The following is a 21,680-nucleotide window of genomic DNA, read 5'->3' on the forward strand; positions in this document are numbered from 1 at the left end:
AGAACCCTTGAAAATCAAGACGGACCGGGTGGTGGTGGCGCACGCTTTTAATCTCAGCACTCAGGAGGCAGAGGCAGGTGGATCTCTGAGTTCGAGGCCAGCCTGATCTACAAGAGCTAGTTCCAAGACAGGCTCCAAAGCTACAGAGAAACCCTGTCTTGAAAAACCAAAAAAAATAAAAAAAAAAATCAAGACAGCAGATCTATTAATTGTCTCTTTAGCTCCACTAAGAGAAAAACATCTATCAGCCTTCGCCCCAGGAGCCAAGACTGGCTCCCACAGGCCAGCACCATGCACTCCTCCAAGCTGGGCCTGTTTTCTGCATCTCTGACTTTATAGTCAGCAGCCTCTCCGCCCTATGAGAAGATGCTTTGTACTCACCGCGCAGGTACCACAGCTCTGCCGCTGCAGCAGCCTTCCCCCGCACTGTGCCTGTGCTAGTCCTGATGTTCATCAGTACACGTCACTGTCTTCAGTCTCCCAACCCCAGCTGCCATAAACACACTCTACCCCAGCTCCTGAGTGTCCTTCTACCTTCACAGCCCAATACAATACACAGCCTCAGGCCTCCCTCCCCATGTTCTGCAGTCACAGTGTTTTCCAGTACACAGTTCCCTCAACCGTTAATTCTGAGGTGCTTCCCACCTCTAGGTTTGGTGGCTGTGGGACACCAGAGTCAAGAGCAAAGAGTGCATGTGTGACACGTGCACACTCTGAAGCCTGGAGACAGGAAGAGGGCTCTGACGGAAGTGAAGTGAGGCCGACAGCAGGGGCTGGCAGAGCAGAGAGAGGGAATGTTGGGGAATATTAAAGGTGTGTTACTTTTGTTTATGTTGCATTTGTTTAACCCTGTGAAGCTGTGTTACTGTGCCTATCTAAAACACCTGATGGTCCTAGTAAGGAACTGAACAGCCAATAGCGAGGCAGGAGCAAGAATAGGCAGGGCTGGCAGGCAGGGAGGATAAATATGAGAACTCTGGGAGAGAAAGATCTGGGAACGAGAAAGGAAGGAGGAGAACTTCAGGGACCAGCCACCCAGTTACACAGCCAGACACAGAGTAAGAAGGAAAAAAAGGTATACAGGAATAGAGAAAGAAAAGTCCTGAGGTCAAAGATATGATGGGATTATTTAAGAAAAGCTGGCAAGAAACAAGCCAAGCTAAGGCTTGGGATAAGCTTCTATGTGTGATTTATTTGGGAGCCAGGTGGTGGGCCTTAAAAGAGCCAAAAGGGGAAAGAATAAAATATCAACAAGGGACAATGGTTAAGATTTCCTCAAATGGTTAAGAGTCCTTTGTTTTGAATAATTTTCTAGTCTAGTCTTAACAAAATCAAAATGAATGGATTTTTTTTTTTAACTAGTTGCAATAAATTGTGCATAGTTACCAATCTGGATGTTGGCAATAGACTCAGTTTGACGATCACAAAGTGGACTCACACCCAAATGGTACTTTTTTTCTATGTCTCCTATAAATGAAGAGAGAGAGAACCGTGTTAAGATGGAGCAGCTCTGCGGTATAAATCTATTAGGAATACCTTCACTGTCTGTAAATTTCCTGGGAGAACATCACACAATCCTCACGAGAGGATTAAACAAGTGACATAAAGCTTGCCAAGTTGATATCACCATTTAAGTGGACCAAATAAAATATTTCTTGTAGGTGTACCTCCCAAGACCAATTCTGTCAGTATTTTCAAACATGCCTCGCCTGCTCACACGGTCCAGCGCTCCACAGAGGTGAAGGGATGGGGTAACCGCAGAGCAATCTGCCTGCAGGGTCAGGTTTCCCGCCTACTTTTTGTACAGTTATGCGTACACAGCATCACTTAGTTCCCAAACATGCTCCGGGTGTTACTGGCCATGCACACGTCGACCGACTGAATAGCTGTCAACAACGTAAGCGTCTACGGCGCATCCTCTGCACAGCGCTGTCACCTGCCTTGGTGGAAGAATTCCTCCGTCACTTTTTCACCCCACTGCTTGCTTAGCTCCCAGCTCCGACAGGGGTTACAGATGTCAGCACATTTCAAGGCCATCTAGCAAACAAAACGGTAAAGCCGTGTTAGAAGACCTGAGTTGCACCAAGCTTTAATATTCCCCAACAGTGAAGAACGCCGAAGAGAGAGAGCACCTGGGCTCGTAGCTCAGTGTAGGGCATGTGTTTAGTGTGCCTGGGGTCCAGAACCAAATAAAAACGGAAGTCAGCAAACAGGAAAAGCCTGTGAGGAAAACTCATCCTGTCATATTAACTTTACACTGCCACCCATCTACCAATTATCTGTGCAGACTGCTGGTCAGGATGCTGAACCAGAACTACCCTTGGCAGTCCCAAGGAAGCACAATGACTGGATCAAAGTATGGACAAACCCAGAGAAACCATCTACTCCTTGCCCCCCTTCATGTGAGAATTCATCAGAATAAGCAGCCACTGTTGACTGGGTGCCCTTCTTCACTCTTCCTCGGAAACCTCGGATATGAAAAGTACCAAAGTCACGTCCTTCTGGAAGGGAGCGTGCTAACTGAGGAGCTTCTCTTTCCTTATAACCCTCCCTGAGAAAACAGGCTGCTACAGTATGTCGTTTTTGCTCTAACCCGTCCCTCCCACGATTTACCCTGGAAACAATCTTTACAGCTTGGACTTTACCTGTAGAACCAAATGCCGATGTCTGCCATCGTCAAGGTGTAAGTCACCTCTGTCCAAGTGAGATCTAAACAATGACAGGTACTCGTTCTGGCGGCTGATGTCTGTGGCTAGTATCAAAGCACCTATCTGGGTCTCCATCTGTTGCCTGGTGTTAGAGAAATAATAAAGGAGACAGTTATACTTTTTATTTTCTCCCTTAAGCTTAAATATCCAGAAAGCTTTACAAAACCCTAAGATACCTGCCAGTTGCTTTAAACTTGATATATAAAAAAGTATTGTGAAGAATGCATTAAAAAACTATTAAAATAATCAAAAGTAAAACTGAGAATTTACAGGGAACTATCACTATGCAAGGATTTCAAAGGGGTCACCATATTCTGTCAGCCAAAGTGCAGTTATCTACTTAAAAGGGGAAACGGTCAATATAACACTCGAATGTTGATTGAGAAACTTCTGAGGAATCTTCTTAGAAATCCCCGTGTGTACAGCAAACGACTCTGTCTTATCTTTTGGTGCCCAGGACCTAAAAGTCAGAAGATGATATGGAGAAAACGCTAGCACATTCAACTGTCCCCTGAGGCACTTTGGGAGAGCTGCTTGATAAAATCCTTATAAAATTCTACTCAGTAGTTGAATCAAGAATGAGAGAGATGTTTAGTGATGAACGCGCAAACTTTTCTTCCAGAGGACTTGGGTTGATTCCCAGCTTCCATGTATACTACCCATACAGTAACTGCAGTTTCGGGGAGTCCCTCTCTCTCCTGGCTCTCGGGCACCAGGAACACACGCATGCAGTGGTGAATGGATTTACATGCAGGCAAAGCTCCCATGCGCAATCATCTATGTAAGTATATTCGAATTTTCTGGAGAGAAACGTAATGTGTTAAAACGGAGAGATACACTGTGCCATTTTAAAAACTGCCTCATGGATAACAAGAGAGAGACACTTTAAAAAAAAATGTCCTTACAGGGTTACAGTCAGCGCATCTCTGTGTTAACAATAAAGAGCCCTCAGTAAGGCCAGCGAGACGGCTCAGTGGGAACAGCACTTGCCTCCCAAGCCCAGTGACCTGAGTTCACCCTGGGGACTCCAGAGGAAGGAGACAAATGACGGCTGAAAGCAGTCTCAGGCCTCTGCACGTGTGCGCACTGTGGCACACCTGTGCCCAAACACACATTTAGAAAATAGGTGAAAAAATAAAACTGAATATTTAAAACAAAGTGGCGAAAGTATGAAAGACCACACTGATAGGGAATGAGATGTTTTTGCCACCACTATCATGTTGGACTAACCGACATTACTGTTTTTTGTTAGCCCACCAGAATGGCCTGTTTAGTATTAAGCTATTTTTCTAAGCTATTCTCTGTCATTCTTTTTCATTATTTTGCCCGACAGCTCCACAGGTGGCGCTAAGACAGGACATCTGTGGCACTGGGCCTTGGGACACTTATGGCTGCGTTGGCTTCAAAGGTGTTCTGAGGTCTGGAGGGTCTGGTCATTCAGTGTCTACTTCCTGTGCAATCTTTCAGGTACAGAACTGATGCCTCTGTCAGCAAAGCATGAAGAGTTAGGTAAAACCACCGGACCACTGTGTGTGGAGGTTTACAGTCTTCAGACGGAATATCTCTTGTAAGGTAAAGAGCCAGCGAAATTCTAAAGACTACCCAATAGGCTTGACAGAGCTTTCTTTGGAGTCAGTGCGTGAACGTTTGGCCCACACTCGTGTATGTGCTGGGCGTGGATGTCTGAGGCACCGTGTGGCTGCTGGCAGCTGAGCAGGTCCTCTCGAGAACAGCAAGTTCTCTTAACTGCTGAGCCCTTGCTTCAGCTCCACAATTTTGACAGTTTTAAAAAAAGATACATTCAGTTTAACAAAACCTGAAAACTATGGACACCTGAATAACATGATCCCCAAACCTTTATAAACTAGCTCACTAGCCAGTTTTGACCCGCCTCACCTGCTCTCCAGTGGCAGATGCGCGAACAAAGCCGATTCTCTCAGCAAGCCCACGGCCGATCTCCAGTGGTGGTTCTCCAGGACTGAGGTGTTCTAGGAAGAGGGCTCTGTTACCTAACAGTCATTTCTGAGCACAAAAAGCATCTGTCAGCAATATTAGCTTGGTTAAAGCTTCAACAATCTTTGGAGATTGACTTCCACTACCTTCACCTCCTTCCAACACTGAACAGCATGGAATGCAAAGTATTAAAGCATTATCACTTTATTTGTGCGAGTGTTTGTGGACAGGTGAATGTATCTGTGGTGTGAGCGGCGTGTACATATGCACGTGTGTCGAGGCCAGTGGGCAACCGTGGATGCCGCTCCTCAGGAGCCAGGCACATGGTTTCCTGAAGCCGTCTCATGCTGGTCTGCACCTCATCGGTTAGTTGGTCAGCTAGTGAGCTCAAGGGATCCTGTCTCTCTCCTCGGTGCCGGGTTTTAAGCCATACCAAAACAAAGCAAAGCAAACAAACAAACAAAAAACAAATTAATTCTCAATGAGACTGTACTAACCTTGTATAAAGTTGCCAAATAATGGTTGGTTTTAATAAGGAAAGGCTGATTAACACCCGGGTGATCCAGATCATGAGTGGCAGCTGCGATTAAGCTCAGCAAGATATCCCAAGGGGTTACAGAATTGGCAAGCTAAAGTGTAAGAAAAGAAGAATTAATCACAAACACACCTGAAATATACTCTCTCTCCACTAGGAGCTGGTAGGGTGGGGGGGTCTCCTTACTGCCTGTTGCTTCTTCAGTGGACTGCTCCTTAGTGCCATCAGGAGCCTGCCAGGTGATGGCTCATGGGACGGTGCAGCCTGCATGCTGTGATGCATGGTGTACTGCATGGTGTGATGCAGTGTACTGTAGGCTGTGATGCATGGTGTACCGCATGGTGTGATGCAGTGTACTGCAGGCTGTGATGCATGGTGTACTGCATGGTGTGATGCAGTGTACTGCAGGCTGTGATGCATGGTGTACTGCATGGTGTGAAGCAGTGTACTGCAGGCTGTGATGCACAGTGTACTGCAGGCTGTGATGCACGGTGTATTGCAGGCTGTGATGCACGGTGTACTGCAGGCTGTGATGCACAGTGTACTGTAGGTTGCGATGCATGGTGTACTACAAGGTGTGATGCACCGAGTACTGCAGGCTGTGATGCATGGCACTACTGCAGGCTGTACTGCAGGCTGTGGTGCATGGTGTACTACAGGCTGTGATGCATGGTGTACTGTGCACTGATGCATGGTGTACTGCAGGCTGTGATGCATGGTTACTGCATGGTGTGATGCATGGTGTGCTGCAGGCTGTGATGCACGGTGTGCTGCAGGCTGTGATGCATGGTGTGCTGCAGGCTGTGATGCACGGTGTACTGCCTGGTGGGCAGTCTATCCTGATACTGCCTCACTTTCTCCCTACAACTAAAAACAGCTAAGACAGGAACACTCCTCTTCAGAAACAATGACCCTAAACTGACAAACAGGTTGTTTATTTTCATCCTATGGAGGGATGGCCACATTCAGGACAGTGAAGTCATGCCAGAAAACAAATTTCATTGATAGCAATTTAATGTTATTCTTAGTAATTATCACCAAACTTAAACAACAAATAACTATAGTCAAAGTTTATTATTGGCCTGACGGTGGTGGCACACGCCTTTAATCCCAGCACTCAGGAGGCAGAGGCAGGCGGATCTCTGGGAGTTCGAGGCCAGCCTACAAGAGCTAGTTCCAGGACAGGAACCAAAAAGCTACGGAGAAACCAAAAAAAAAAAAAAAGTTTATTATTAGCTGACTGAAATCTTCTGTAATAGAAGTAGTCACCTTGAGTGTCGCCAGCTCTCAAGAGGCAGCCCTTTCTGGAAAACTTGTACTCACTCTGTAAGCTCTGTAAACACATGCTGCTTTGTGACCCATCCCTTTGCCCTCTCCTTCAGCCCTGGCAAAGGGCACATCTGTGCCCACAGCCCTTTACCAGCCTTGCCACAGCTGTGCTCATCTGAACACATTTTTATCCAGGTTCACTTTAGGATTATTTGTTCCCTGAGCTTCTACAACCTTGTAACCTAACAGGGAAAATTTCTGAGCCGCCATCACTGATAATGCTAACATATGAAAGAGAGGATGTCAATGAGATAATAAATAAATTCAGATTCAAATTGGGCTATTTCCTTCCCATGCCAGAGTAACTCTCTTTTTACCCCAGACACACGCCACTGAGTGTGTGCATCTAGGAAGCTAGAGCGTCTGGAGATTCTGATTTACTGTTGGGGTGGAGAGCCCATGCCATGGCATGTGTGTGAAGGCCAGAGAGAACCTTTCAGGAGGGTGTTTTCCTTCTGCTGCCCAGAGACTGGTCATGGCAGCGCTCTAGTGATCACCACAACAGCCCTGGGGGGTTTCTAGGTAGAGAATATATACGATTGCTCTTTGTATTTTACAAGTTAGTGTATGCACGAGCTCAATAAATATGGCAAAGTTAGTAACGAAAATTACTTCCTCCCCAGAAAATGTGTGTTTAAAAATCAAACTTAAAAGCATAATATATTCATTAATTCTTTGAGGATTTTATGCCTGCATACAATGTGAGCTGATTATACTCACCCGACTCCTGCCTTTACTTCCTCCCAGATCACCTCTCACTTCCCTATAAACTTCATGTTCTCTTTTTTAAAAAAATGAATCCAGCAGAATCTAATTTGAGCTGCTCATATACTCATGGGCGTGGGGCCGTCCACTGCAGTACAGTCAACCTACAGGGCCCACACCCTTAGAGGGAACTCATTTTCCCTGCCCAAGAGTCATCAACTGTCAACAGCTCTTCTGCTAGGAACAGCGCCTCCTCTGACGTGCCTCCCCGAGCATGTTGACTTGATCTTGTGTGGGTCCTGGGAAGGAAAACATGGCTGCTCTACCCAGGCCCTTCTGATCCCTGGCTCTTACAGTGTATCCACCCCCTCTTTCTCTATGGTCCCTGAGTCATGTACAGAAAGGATATGATATAACTTAACTGTCCTATTTATGGCTGGGAAGTCCATAGTACTTCTCTGCACTTTGATAGCCAAGGCTGGCCTTGAACCCTGAACTTCTGATCCTCCTGCCCTCTCCCTTCAGAATGCTGGCGTTACATATGTGCATTATCATGTCCAGTTTCCTAAGGTGTTTGGGGCTGAACCTATGGCTCTCCAGCAAGCCAAGCTGGCACATCCCCAGCCCTAAAAGAAACTTTTAGAAACACTAATAAAGATGAACAGAAGGGAGACTGTAAATCAAGCAGTCTCTCCTGTGACACATAAATGAATGGGCAAGGCAGTATACATGTAATGATCACCTAATTTATGAATGAATGGGCATGGCAGTATACATGTAATGATCACCTAATTTATGAATGAATGGGCATGGCAGTATACATGTAATGATCACCTAATTTATGAATGAATGGGCATGGCAGTATACATGTAATGATCACCTAATTTATGAATGAATGGGCAAAGCAGTATACATGTAATGATCACCTAATTTATGAATGAATGGTCATGGCAGTATACATGTAATGATCACCTAATTTATGAATGAATGGGCATGGCAGTATACATGTAATGATCACCTAACTTATGAACGGACATGGGAGTACATGTAATGAACACCCAGTTTATGAATGGCAAGAGGTTATAAATATAGTGGCATGTCTTATTAAGCAACATAGTAAAGTATTCTATTCTTGTGGTAAGAGCAGAGGTGGTAAAATAACAGAGAAGTATTTTCCTGGGGGAGGGGGGGATGGTAACTCAGATTTATTGCAAAAGACACAGAACTTTACAGTCTCAGGTAAAAGATGAAACATGCAGAGAAGCAAACAAAGTTTTTAAAACTCTGTGGGAGGGTTGAGGGTAGCCCAGTGGGTGAGAACAGTTGCCTCAGGCCAATGCCTAGAAATCTTCGAAAGGAAAGATCTAACTCCTAAATGTTGTCCTTTCTCCTCTCCACTCAAAACTGGCATGCTCGTGCCCTCCCCACAAATGCACAATAATAATAGTGAAGTCTGTGGGTGGAAACATGAAAGAAAGCCACATACTTAAAGAGGGAAATTGATTAAAAAATTTTCTGTTTAAAACTTTTACTAGAACGAGAACTTTGTAACAAATAAGTAATCTGATGATGTGTGCACATGTGTGTATGTGGGTGTTATGTGTGCATGTAAATGCATGTGCAAATGTTGTGCGTGTACTTGCTATGGTATGCTGTGGAAATCTAAGGACAACCTCAAAGTGTTGCTCTCACTCACCTAACTTCAACTGAGACCTAGGCCTCTGTCTTCCCACAGCACAAGCCAGGACAGCTGCCTGCCACGCTCCAGGGACTTCCCTGCCTCCCGCCTCTGCAGAAGTGCAGGGATTACAGACACTGCATCTAACTCCTACAGAGGCTCGAGGACTCAAACCCAGGTCCTCGTGCTTGTGCGCCAAGCCCTTTGACCCACTGAACTATCTCCCCAGCTGTCCTAGTCTTCACCCCCAATACTGTGCTAAACACTGACCCCAGGCAATTTGGAGGGGAAGTTTGCTTCACCTCACTCTCCAGGTCACAACTCACCATCAATGGGAACTGAAGCGAGAGCCACGGAGGACACTGCTTACTGGTCTGCTCAGGACTTCTAAGAACACAGTGCAGACCTACCTGCCTAGGGATGGCACCACCTATATTGGGGGAGATCCTCCTACATCAATTAACAATTCAGAAAACCCCTCACAGATCTGACCGCAGGCCAATCTGATTTGGACAATCTGCGGGTGAGGTTCCCTCAGCCCAGGTGAGTCTAGGCTGGTGTCAAGGTGCTAGCGGAAGATTACTGTGCTTCCAGACACAACTGTTTAAGAGTTTTTATGTAACCTTGAACTTTCTATCCTTCTGCGGCAGCCTCCCAAGTACTTAGGCACGTGAACCACCCCACCTGGCTAGGGGGATTTTTAGAAAGACAAATGTTGTTACTGAAGGGTTACTGATTCCAGTAATATCTGAGTTCTATGGAATAGGAACTACAAATCATTTAGTCTATGAAAGTCAGATTTCTGCATCTATCTGTAGAACTAGCTTCATGGCCCTTTCCAATAAAACAGAAAGTTGGTGAGGAGGGGCATCCTTCAGTGAGGCTCTCTGTTTGCTGGCAGTATGCTGATTTTCCTCTGTAACAGGCACCACAATGGCCATCACCACTTTAATGTAAGATATCAGCACCCCGCCCCAGCGGCTTGACAGTATGTATTTTCTACATTAGGCAATAACACGATCCACAACTGATCTTTCAGGTCAAACTTTCTTCTTTCTCTTTTTTCTTTTCAGGTCAAAATTTCTACGTCACTGACACTTCTGTCACAAGCTGCCAGCCTGCCACTTACGACATCAGTAAACGTACAATGGAAGGAACACTGCTCAGCAGATACCAGCTCCTGACAGGCTGGGGCAAGAGGAAGCTGCTGTGCACTTCACTCTGGCCTAAAGCCCCTGGCAATCCTGCTGCCGCAGCTTCTCAAGTGCTGGGATTTACCAGTGTGAGTCACTACGCCTGCCTTAAAGTCAGGCTCTTATATCAACCGCCAGGACAAGATCAGTGTTAAGCACTGTTCTCAAGTGGGTTTGCATGCCTGCAGAGCAGACAGAAGAACACTTTTTCAGGCCTATGCCCCATGCTCCCAGGCACTGCCTTGGCATGCCCAACAATCTCACATGGAGGATACTTGAAAACAAAGCTACATCTGTACTGAACAGAGCCTATGAGGGACTTAGTCAAATGTCAAGCACTCACACAGAGCCCAGGATTCTGAGAGGTCTGGGCCCAGTTCTCTAGTTTTTCCTCTGACAGCCACATCAATCATTTCATCTCACTCTTATAGAGGAAACTTCTGAATTTGAGCTGAACCACTAACTTATGGAAATGTAAGTCCAAAGAAATTAATTATGTAGCGACTTTCACCTAAAGTCCGCGCCCGCTGCTTACCTTAGGTTCCTTTAGGTAACAGTGCATGGCCTGAGTAACATCCGCAGCATGGACTGCATTGTGGTAAGGATTTTGACTGTGGTAATCTTCTTGAATCATAACTGCACACACACACACACAAAGAGTAAGTTTTTACTCTCCAAGAGGGACATCCAAGTACTGAAAAGTGGTCATCACAGATACTTTCCATGTGGCTACTAACTCAAATTGTCCACATTCTAAGAGATTCACTTCCATTCAGCCAGTCACCGGCATTTAACATCATGCCACAGTAGAAGCATGCAAAAAAGAGCACAGCTGCAAGGCGGTTGCTGTGTGGCCTGTCACACATGCTGTCTGTCACTGACCCAGATGTTGCTATGTGGGGTGCAGCTCCAGGCTCGGATGGTCCTGAACAGTTTGTTCTAGTTACACAAGTTCTTGTACAATCCTATTTTTAAATGGGCTCCAATCACTTACCTAAAAATCGACGGAGTTTCACCATATCTAAATGGAAGTACTCAATCAATCCATGAAGACTAAATAAATGAAAGGTTAAACTTACTAGACTGTTTCCTAGAAGAGAAAGAGGAGAGGCCATGTTAGTAAGACGTGCAAGGTCAGAAGGCTTCAGACAGAGACTCCGACCATGAACCTGCGAACAGCATCCATGACCACTCTACTGAAGTCTGCAGCTCCTTACGTATACACTTTAAGAGTTAACATCTTCATTCCATTCTAATAAAAAAGATGTTGCAGTTTCCCACAAAGAACTGAAAGATAAAATCTTTCAAGGATTTTCAGGTTAATTTTTTTTAAGGCACCAAAATAATGATAGTAGAGTATGGGAGAACTGAGCTACTGAACACGCCAATCCAACTTTATTTAAGTGCTTCACAGAAATTGCGAACCCATAGCACACAGCTTTGGCTGCAACCTTCTGAGGTGGAAACTGTTTATTTTTACCAAAACAGAACTAGGAAGGGACAGTCACCTTCTCAACGCTCCCAAAATAGAAGTTCTGAGCTAAACCTCTCGCCTTTTCCGTACTTGAGCAGAAAATCTGAGAGCTACTGGGGGACGGGCGGCATGATAAACTTTATCTGGATAAAGCCACGACCAGCCCTGCCCTGCGATCTCACTGGTTTGGTGAAATGCCTCTGTCACTTTGTAAAGCACCTATTTCTAAGACTGTCATTCTTCTTAGAACTTTAATGTGCTTATTTCCCATCTCTTCCCTCATTTTCCACAGCCTCTGACTTATGTCATAGAAAAAACAATCCCCAAGCCTTTAGCTTCCCTTCCCTTAAACATAATTTACCCACATCTCCTCTAAGACAGAGCCTGGTCCACTTCACCTCATCAATCCACGCTCCCTTTCTCTCTTTCCTGTGATGTCTAAACAAGCACAGACACTGGACATGCTGTCCACCCCGTGGCTCTCCGTCCATACACACCGCCACTGGACATGCTATCTGCCCCGTGGCTCTCCATCCACACACACGCCATTGGACACGCTGTCTGCCCCGTGGCTCTCCATCCACACACACGCCATTGGACACGCTGTCTGCCCCATGGCTCTCCATCCACACACCACCACTAAACATGCTGTCCGCCCTGTGGACCTCCGTCCACACACACGCCACTGGACATGCTATCCGCCCCGTGGTTCTCCATCCACACACACGCCACTGGACATGCTATCCGCCCCGTGGCTCTCCGTCCACATACTACAACTGGACATGCTATCCGCCCCATGGCTCTCCGTCCACACACCACCACTGGACATGCTGTCTGCCCCGTAGCTCTCCGTCCACACACACATCACCAGTGTGCATCCGTTTGTGAACCCCCATCTCTGCTATGCTTATTATTCCCTTTCCCTGACAAAGCTCTCCAGGTTATATATTCTGTTAGATGTCTCAGGATTTTGGGGACTCCACCTACAGGACAAATATGCTATATTAACAGTTAAACTGACCGTTTTAAAGGGACTTAATCTCATAAATTACTGTGTCATGGATAATAGTAACATATACAATGCTAGCATCTTTCCAAGTCTATGATTCTTGCTAAAATATGTAAAAGGTATAACAAATGTCACACTAAGAATTTACAGTATTTAGGAGGGTTAAAAAAGCATTAACCAACAACCCATTGAGGTACTGTCAACAGAGAGAGAGAGAGAGAGAGAGAGAGAGAGAGAGAGAGAGAGAGAGAGAGAGAGAGAGAGAGAGAGAACTCTGTTTAGAGTAAAGCTGAAAATGGCTGGCTAAGATGTAGTGACCCTTAGTTTTTAGAAACTGACTCTCCATGAGAGCTTGAGCTACGACACAGCTGGCCACTCTCCCCTCACAAGCCAGAGGCTCTCAGGAGCAACAGGCAGTGCCTTGCTGTGGCTCTGATCCACATCCCTGTAAGAGGAGAGCCAGACAGTAACTGCTCTCCCGCCAGGGGCAGAAAAGGAGAAGGGGTGCGCCTGTCCTGGGTCGGAACCATTCTGCTCCTCTCTGTCTCCCTGTCCTCTCCCCTTACCACTGAGAGAGTACTAGAGTAGGAGATACAGAACACCACTGGATCAAATAAGAAGGGGACATTCGGATATGGTGAACATAAATCATACAGAGTTTTAGCTTGGAAAGGAAACCATTCCAACCACATAGTGTGAGCTGAAGAACTGTTTTTCCTGCCCATTTGAGCAATTACATTTCTTCAAGTAGCTCATCTCTACGGCTCCCGAGGGGCGGTTGTTAGCTCCTATAGAAGCCCGCTCAAGGGGGGTGGTCTAAAAAAAAGGGGGTCAGTGATGGGGACTGACAGCAACTGTGACCGGCAGAACTTGGCCTCTGACTAGCAGGCTGTATACTTTTTAAAATTAAATTTAGAAAAGAACAACCAACTATGTCAATGAATGACAGGCATCCCAGTAGCCCCCAAACAGGCTATGAGCTACAAGCTTACAAGGCTGGCCTGTAGCAGGTGTTGTGGTGTATCTACCTCACGGTAACTGAAGTCATGTTTGTGCTGGATTAGCAAGGAAGAATTTCCCAAATCTTGCAGGAGGTGGGCCACCTAGTATTTCACTGTCTGTGTTTAAAAAAAGAAAAGAAGAAAGAGAAAGAGAAAAACAAGGCTGGGAGGAAGGCCAACTGCTTTCCCAGTAGGGTAGCCAGCTAGGGGGTGGGAGAGCAGCAGGGCACCCAACCCCCCACGGGCACCAGAGAGGCGGGGAGAACGGGGAGGATCAAAAAGGCAGGGGTGTCAGGGCCTCTGCAGACAGAGGCAAACCTCATGCCTTTCACCATTGTGCGCAACAGTCTCATCTGCTTCCTGGCACCAGCGCAGAGTCAAGCAGGGGTGTGGAGAGGCCTTTTCTCTGCCCCCAGTGCTTAGAGGAAATAAAGGGACACAGCGAACAGCAGCAGGGCTCACAGAGCTGTGTTTCTTCACCCAGAGGGAATAAGGAAAGCAGGGCAGCGAGACGGTTCAGTGGGTAAAGGGGCTTGCAGATGCAAACTTGACCCAGATGGAAGCCAGCGGCTCAGGAGAGAACCCGCTTCAGCGAGGTGTCCTCTGGCTTCCACATGTGCACTCGGACACGCGTAAACCCAGCTTCATAAGTACATACACACGTTTTCAGAAGAAAAGAAAAAGCAGGTATCTTCAGAATACAGCAGGGGCACATCCGTCAGTCCACCCTGGGCAACAGAAGCACTAACTTCTTTGTGTCCTTCATTAAAAATCTACTTAGACAAAAAGGGGCAGAGACGGCTAGCGTCACCAAGAATTCTGCCAAAGATTTTATTCTAAATAAAAAAGGTTTCCAAATAGAATCCATTTTTGGATCCCAAAGAGAGTAAAAAGAAAAAAAGGCAATGCCAACAGCACATAAAACTTGTGAGAAATTTCTCTAAACCACTCTTACATGTCACAGATCTGAGAGCCCCACCTGAGGTACAGGTTCTTCTCCAGTATGGGGAGGCAGGGTCAGGGCAAGGCTGCGGACGACATGCTGAACCTCTGCAGAAGATGGGGGTAAAGCCTGAGAAAGACCAACTGGTCAACCACACCTCTGGGGTAACCCCACACGGGAATACTGTGTCCAAAGATGGCAGTGTAACCGTCATGCGTTAAAGAAACTTGAAGTTATTAACAATGGCAGTATAGTCAATTCGTCAAGTCATGGTGACTTTTGATTATGGCCAAGAACAAACAATAAAAGCAAAAATTAGTGAAATGATTTCTGCTGGCTTTTTGAAAAGTCATTAACAAGGAAAAACGCTGGCACCGGGTTCACGCCAAGGTGAGCGAAAGCAGGGACGCGCGCACGTGCACGTTCGGGTTTCTCCATGGCCACGGTTACGGGAGTAAGTCATATGCTTCACTTACCATTTGTTAGTCTATCAAAGAGAAAGATATCAAAATTCCAGTTTCCAACTTTGTCCAGCATACACTGAAAGGAAAAGCAAACATCTCTGCTGTAATTTAACCTCAGCGACACCCACTTTCTCCAGTCCGACCATAACAAAGTTAACAGAAATGAAACGTGCCCTGTCTGCTTTGAGGACCACGAAGGACAATTGGCCTTTGCTCATTTTATTTTCTACCATTTTTTTTATTTCTTAATCCAAAATGCGTTACTGGGATGGTTCCCTATCATCTTAAATCAGGTGCCCTTAGCCTTGCTTTCCCACTTGTAGGAGCGGCCAGCACACAAGAAAGATGGCGTGATTTTACAGCACCCTTGGCATTTCAGGTCCATAAAGTAAGAACTGGGGCTCTGCACCAAGCGACTTTTCTCGTGTTTCCCCTTCTCCTCTTCCAGAGAGGGATGAAGGAGATCCCCCGCGAGAAGCACGCCCTTGAAGGGGTCATTTCTCCTGGAAAAGCTATTTTCTAGTTTCTGAGGCAGGGTTCCAGTGTGCAGCCCCGGCTGCTCCACACCTCATGGCAATTCTCCTGCATCAGCCTCCTCCGTGCTGCAATTACAGGTGTGCCCCTTCATTCTTCTTTTCCTTAAGACTTTCCAACTGGCTCAAAAATTGTCTACAGAAATAAACTCCGTATGAAAACAAATTATTTTATTTTTCAGTTAACTATGCATAGGTCAGGTTGTTCCTATGATTTATAAACTTACGAGAATTCTAAAATAATTCACCAGCATATAGCCCATATCCTGCATACTCTCAAACCAGATTTTAAAACTCTGCCAACGAGTGATAATGGCCACCGAGTCCTCACCAATGGTAGGCCTCATCGCTGATCCCCACATATAGCAGGGAACAGGCAGACGGAACTAACTTGCTCAGCTAGAGCGGAACACAGTCATGGGAATTGAGGAGTTGGACCTCTGGGAATTGGGGGGGGAGGCTACAGAACCCACACCACACCACAATCCAAGGTCTCACTATACAACCCTGGCTGTCCTGGAACTCAGTATGTAGACCAGGCTGGCTTCGAACTCACAGATCTGCCTGCCTCTGCCTCCAGAGTGCATGGCCACACTTGGCTTGCTAACTGGCTTTTTAAAAAGACCCCTGAATTATGGGGTATTTACTGATGATCTTTAAATATCATTCGAAATTGCCAATAGAATCAATCAATTAACTTTTAGGATAATATGTACTTGAGGTAAACAAATCTACCTAAGTCCATATTTTGTGGACTTTTTACCATAAAATCCTTTATTTTGTATCCCAAAGTTCACTGTGCTGCACAACGATGAACAGACACCACGGCAACACCAGGGTGACGCCAGCGGAGATTTAAATCACAGCGGCCATAGCCAGCAACACCGCATGGGTTAATGTTCTCACCACCACAGCAGTCGTCATGAACAGTTTAAAATCAGAGGATCAACGGTTCTCACTGACTCCTCAAGCAGGGAAATGCTCGATTCTTTAAACGTTAATATGACTTCAAAGAGCATACCCCAGGACCACACTACGTAAGTTTAGAAAATCTGGTCTATAAAACTTAAGAAAAAAATCAAATAAATTAAAATTCAAGATTATATAAAATCTCATTTGATAACAAACAAGCCTATTTCATTTCGATCCTACTAAGAAATCTCCGGTGACATCCGTAGGGGTGAAGGAAATATTTCTTACAAACGCTGGCTTCGGTGAGGACGTGGCTGAGAGAAGCATCTCCCTGGGATTTTGAACCATTGGGTGAACTCTGACCCTTAACACTGTGCAGACCCAGCCTCCGTATCCAGAACAGGGAGGCAGCAAATCCTGCCATCTCTTCCACCTCCACCAGCGACAAAGTCCAGCCAGATCACAGTAACTGTTCTGCTGATCACTCCTCGCTCAGTGTTCTATGAATGCAAATGCGTCACTACATTTCTCAGCTTTCCTTGCTCTGTTACACCTACTTACAAACAGGAAAAGGTATCTAGGTCGCATTTTTGCGAGGTGGCTCCAGTAACTCAGGAAGCAACTCAAATCTTTTTGAGGAAGTTATACAAACCTTGGCTTGTCCATTATAATCGTCATCTAGAATGTTTAGAGAACTAGAAACTGTGGCGCCCCGAAAAAAGCGCGAGGATCTGAGATAGCGCTGGAAACTTAGTAGTCTTCTGATGTTCCTGGCGGAGACTGATGCTTCAATTTCAGATTGAGCTGAAAGAGAGGGAGCAGCTATGAAAACCAGGTGAAAGCTGCAGAGGCTGCCTTCATAACACTCCGAGTTCTATGAAAGTCCTTAAAATGCGTTACATACAAGCACTTAAATTTGTCCCTTTATTTTTTGTGTATGGGCACTTTGTACATGTGCACCTGGTGTGTATGGGCGCTTTGTACATGTGCACCTGGTGTGTATGGGCGCTTTGTACATGTGCACCTGGTGTGTATGGGCGCTTTGTACATGTGCACCTGGTGTGTATGGGCGCTTTGTACATGTGCACCTGGTGTATACGGACACTTTTCTGCACAGATGCATGTGTACCTGGTGTGTATGGGCACTCTGTCTGCATGGATGCATGTGCACCTGGTGTGTATGGGCACTTTTCTGCATGGATGCATGTGCACCTGGTGTATACGGGCACTTTGTCTGCACGTATGCATGTGCACCTGGTGTGTATGGGCACTTTTCTGCATGGATGCATGTGCACCTGGTGTGTATGGGCACTCTGTCTGCACAGATGCATGTGCACCTGGTGTGTATGGGCACTCTGTCTGCACGGATGCATTGCCCCTGGTGTGCACAGTGCTGGAAGAGGTCAGAAGAGCGCTGGCTTTCTTGGGACTGGACTTAAGGACAGTTGTGAGCCATCATGTAGGTGCTGGGAACTGAACCCAGGTCCTCTTGAAGGGTAGCCAGTGCTCTTAATTGCTGAGGCATTTCTCCAGCCCCACCTACATGTATTTTTTAAATTCACTAACTGCCACAAACGGTTCTTTATCTCTATTTTGAATTGAGGAACCAAGAAAGAGTAAGGGTCAGTTTTGACAGGCTTTAGAAAGCTAGGAGAGCATCTGGGTTTAGAATCAGTTTTAAAATTTAATTTCCATTAACTACTACTTCTCATTCTGTTGCTTCAACACACTATATAAATATGAAACTGGAAGCAAGCACACACACCGAAGCCGAATCTCAGTCCCTCGGGGCTACAGACAACTACAGTAACAACAGCATCAACTCCTAATGAGAGAGTTTCGAATGTTTTTAAAGATAATTTTAACTATAAGAAAAAGAACAGGGAATAAATTTGTTTATATCCTGGAAAGGCTGTAAAGGATAAAAATAAGAAACTCTCTACAGAGAAAAGCTCTGGGGACCGTGGCTCTTCACTGGATACAGCGAGTCCTTTCAATGAATGCAGCAAGTGTTTCTCCCCTCTGCTGGCAGAATAACCCAGATTCTTTGGGCACCAATGGAAACAAGAGACTCTGGTTATTTAGCTGCACCTCAGCTCCACAGTTCGCTCCTTCCACCAGCTAAAACTTAGTGCGTTACTCAGTCGTCGGCATGTGCTCAGGAAGGAGAGTCTGTGTGTGTGCTGGCTCCCATGGTCATACTCATCAGCCAGTTCCTCTCCTTCCTCATTCACCTTGGCTCGTGTCTCTCCTCTCCTTCCCCCTCCCTGGCATTTATTCAGTACCACAATCAGACTATGGGATTTAGCAATCGGTAGCATCCATCTGTTACTAGAATTGTGGTGGGAAAGTCTTTTCCTCTCTCCAGTTACATATTACTATGTGCAGACACGTCCGCAGACCGCTGTTAGGTGTAGGTGCTTACAATAGTCATGCTGTCCTCCTTGGTCGGGATAAGATGTTCTTCTGTGGCTCCCACAGCAGGAGGCTGACCTTCCTGGCTGCTTTCTATGTGGAACAAATCCTCACTTTTTTTTGGCCTTCAACCCTGTGATGGTTAGTATTAATTGCTACTTGGAAAAAAAACTCTAGAATCATGTGGGAGACTAAGCCTCATGTACACCTGTGTGAGAGGTGTTATCCTGACAGAGCTAACCAATGCAGGAATACCCAGCTAACGGTGGTCAGGAAAAGGGTGGAGAAAGGGAGCTGGGCATCTGCTGCGGCCACTGCTCTCTGCTTCTGGGCTCCGGGTGAGGAAATGCAGGCGGTCAGATTCCCGAAACCACTGTGCACCCTGCCATGACGGACCGCAACTTGGAGCAGCAGCTGGACTGAGCCTTTACTCCCTCAAGCTGCCCTTGCCAGGGTGTTTTACTGAAAAGTAAAAAGACCCCCAAAACAAAACAAACAAACTAGTCACAGTCACCCTTCACTCCTTCCTGGGCACTGGTACACAAACACAATCGAATACTTTTTAAAAAAGATTCTGCTTGTAATTCTCAGGGTAGCCACTAAAAACTTAAAAAATACATTAAATAAGAAAGAATCAAAGTGGTCCACAAAGGAAAATCATAATTTTTTTCTTTCTATTTTATTTTTCCATACAAAATATCCTGATTATGGTTTCCCTTCCCACCCAAATCCACTCCCTTTCTGTCTCTCATTAGAAATGGATAGGCTTGTAAGGGATAATATTAAATATAACAAAATGAAGTAGAGTAAAACAGAAACTATCACATCAGAGTTGGACAAGACAAACAGAACGAAAAGAGTCCAAGAGAAGGCGCAAGAATCAGAGGCCGCTCATTTGCCCACTCAGGAGTCCCACGTCATGATACACAAACACACACACACACACGACCTGGGGCAGACCCGTGCAGGCCCTGTGTATGCTGCTTCGGTCTCTGTGAGCTCATAGGAGCCTTGCTCTTGTCAATGCAAAGGGCCTTGCTCTCCATCCCCTCTGCCTCTTACACTCTTTCTGCCTCCCCTTCCCTGGGGTTCCCTGAGCTCTGAGAGGAGGGATTTGATGGAGTCGTCGGTTTAGAGCTGAGTGTTCCAAGGGCTCTCACTCTCGGCATCGTGTCTGGCGTGGGTCTCTGTCTGTTCATCCGCCGTAGAAGCGGGAAGACTGAAGTCTCTGCTAGTGTGTGAGAGACTGCAGGTGTAGGGAAGGTGGTGCCTGCTAAACCTTTTCGGATTTCCACTTTTCTCATAAAGAACCCTGCAACGGTAAGTGTTGTATGTGATCCCTCTACACAGCCCGACTCCCTTACAAGAAATCTCCAGAAGTAGGACAAATGGAAAAGCTGGTGCCACTAGTGTCTAACACAGGCCTTGCTAGAGAATGAGATTTCTGTAAGTGAAATAAAGAAGTTTCTAGAATTGTCCAAAATACAATCTAATAAAGGGTTTAGGAACTAAGTTAATAATAACACAGCCATCACTGTAATACTGTTGGAAATGTGTACTTTCTTCACACTTGGTCACCACCCCCCCCCCTCCAATGTCTCTATAGTAACCAGAAGCAAGGTCCTGACATTGAAAACTCCGGTAGAGACATCTTCCGGGGCAATCAATAAGGCTTCAGTTGGGAAAGCTGCACTCAGCTTGTCTTTCAACCTAGTTAAACCTGATGCCCCAGTAGAGGGAGATTGCAGGCCGAATGAATAATAGCATTCAGGAAGATACGAAAGAGGCGGCATTTGGGAATGGGAAAGAATCCAGGACCCTTCATTTGGATAACTGCTAAAAAGCTCACCCTCTGGCCAAATTACACAAAACCCAACCCTATCAGCAATACCCTGATGGGCTCATTCTGTAGCGCGGAGTGACAGACAGCAGGTTAAGCTTATCTCGTTAAAGCGCCGCTGTCCGCGAGCTTGGTTTTCACATTCTGGTACAGCTCGGAAAGCCGCTGGCGTAAGAAGTTCACGTATTATCAGAGAGTCCTGGCCTTGTGAAGCACCACTGGCCGGAGCCATAGCCCCAAGCAGACCAACCAGCACCACCAGAGCTAATGGGCATGGGCGCTGTGTCCAGCATCCTTTTTCCACTTTTCTGGACCAAAAAATAAAGAGAACAGTCGGTGATTTTTAAAAACATGCCGTTCTTTTTCCCTCATCATATCAGAAAGTACAGAGGAAGGACAAGCCCCAGGCCGAGTAAGGGGCTAGCGGTGGGCTACAATGAGCTCCCAACTCTCCTGCAGACACTTCCCTACTACACAAACCTCACCCAGCAGGGCACAGCTATTAGATTAGAAATGTCCTTCACAAAGGCCCTTGCTCCTAAAACGGACCACTGCTTTAGTAATCCACAAGGGGGCGCACTGTCACCACTGGTTCTGCACAAATCAGACACACCTAGGAGTTACTATGGGAAATTAGTGCTCAGTTCTTCATTTTTATAACTAAGTGCTTTCAGGTTTTTAGCTCTTGTCTAGGTCAATACTATGTTGAACAAACAGTGCATAAAATTATTCTAACTTTTCCTTTCCTTCCCTTAGTTTCCATCAAAAAAAAAAAAGTTACGTAAAAGCCACATCTGAAAGTCAATTATTAAAAAAAATGAGCAAATGCATCTGTGGGACAGGCTTTGTTAGAAGAATTTAGACTTGGCATATATGGCCAGATGGGGAAACACTGCTCTAGGCTGCGCTGAGCGATCGTCTTCAGCTGTCTGTGCTGAGTGGAGAGACAGGATGACACGGTGGGAAAAGATGGTTTCGAATAAGGATT

At 45.9% G+C, this 21,680-nt stretch overlaps 2 protein-coding genes across 6 annotated transcripts in view; one reads left to right on the plus strand and one right to left on the minus strand.

Annotated features, from left to right (window-relative positions):
- The window catches only part of Mtfr1 (mitochondrial fission regulator 1), a 50,105-nt gene extending 39,487 nt beyond the window's left edge, over window positions 1-10,618 (plus strand). For both annotated transcript variants that reach the window (XM_057791019.1, XM_057791022.1), the window contains exon 8: window positions 9,982-10,618. In XM_057791019.1, coding sequence (XP_057647002.1) covers window positions 9,982-10,092 — 111 coding nt within the window. In that variant the 3' untranslated portion in view covers window positions 10,093-10,618. The remainder of the gene's footprint in view (window positions 1-9,981) is intronic.
- Pde7a (phosphodiesterase 7A) overlaps window positions 1-21,680 on the minus strand; it is a 91,882-nt gene that overhangs the window by 5,722 nt on the left and 64,480 nt on the right. For all 4 annotated transcript variants that reach the window (XR_009058423.1, XR_009058425.1, XR_009058424.1 and 1 more), the window contains exons 4-12: window positions 17,090-17,241; window positions 15,005-15,068; window positions 11,096-11,191; window positions 10,637-10,737; window positions 5,159-5,290; window positions 4,605-4,696; window positions 2,646-2,790; window positions 1,941-2,037; window positions 1,387-1,467 (exon numbers count right to left, since the gene is read on the minus strand). Coding sequence is in view for 1 of the 4 variants with exons in the window: in XM_057791018.1 (XP_057647001.1) it covers window positions 1,387-1,467; window positions 1,941-2,037; window positions 2,646-2,790; window positions 4,605-4,696; window positions 5,159-5,290; window positions 10,637-10,737; window positions 11,096-11,191; window positions 15,005-15,068; window positions 17,090-17,241 (960 nt within the window). In the remaining 3 variants the exon portion in view is untranslated. The remainder of the gene's footprint in view (window positions 1-1,386; window positions 1,468-1,940; window positions 2,038-2,645; window positions 2,791-4,604; window positions 4,697-5,158; window positions 5,291-10,636; window positions 10,738-11,095; window positions 11,192-15,004; window positions 15,069-17,089; window positions 17,242-21,680) is intronic.

Source organism: Chionomys nivalis, chromosome 16 (genome assembly GCF_950005125.1).
Source record: "Chionomys nivalis chromosome 16, mChiNiv1.1, whole genome shotgun sequence".
NCBI lineage: Eukaryota > Metazoa > Chordata > Mammalia > Rodentia > Cricetidae > Chionomys > Chionomys nivalis.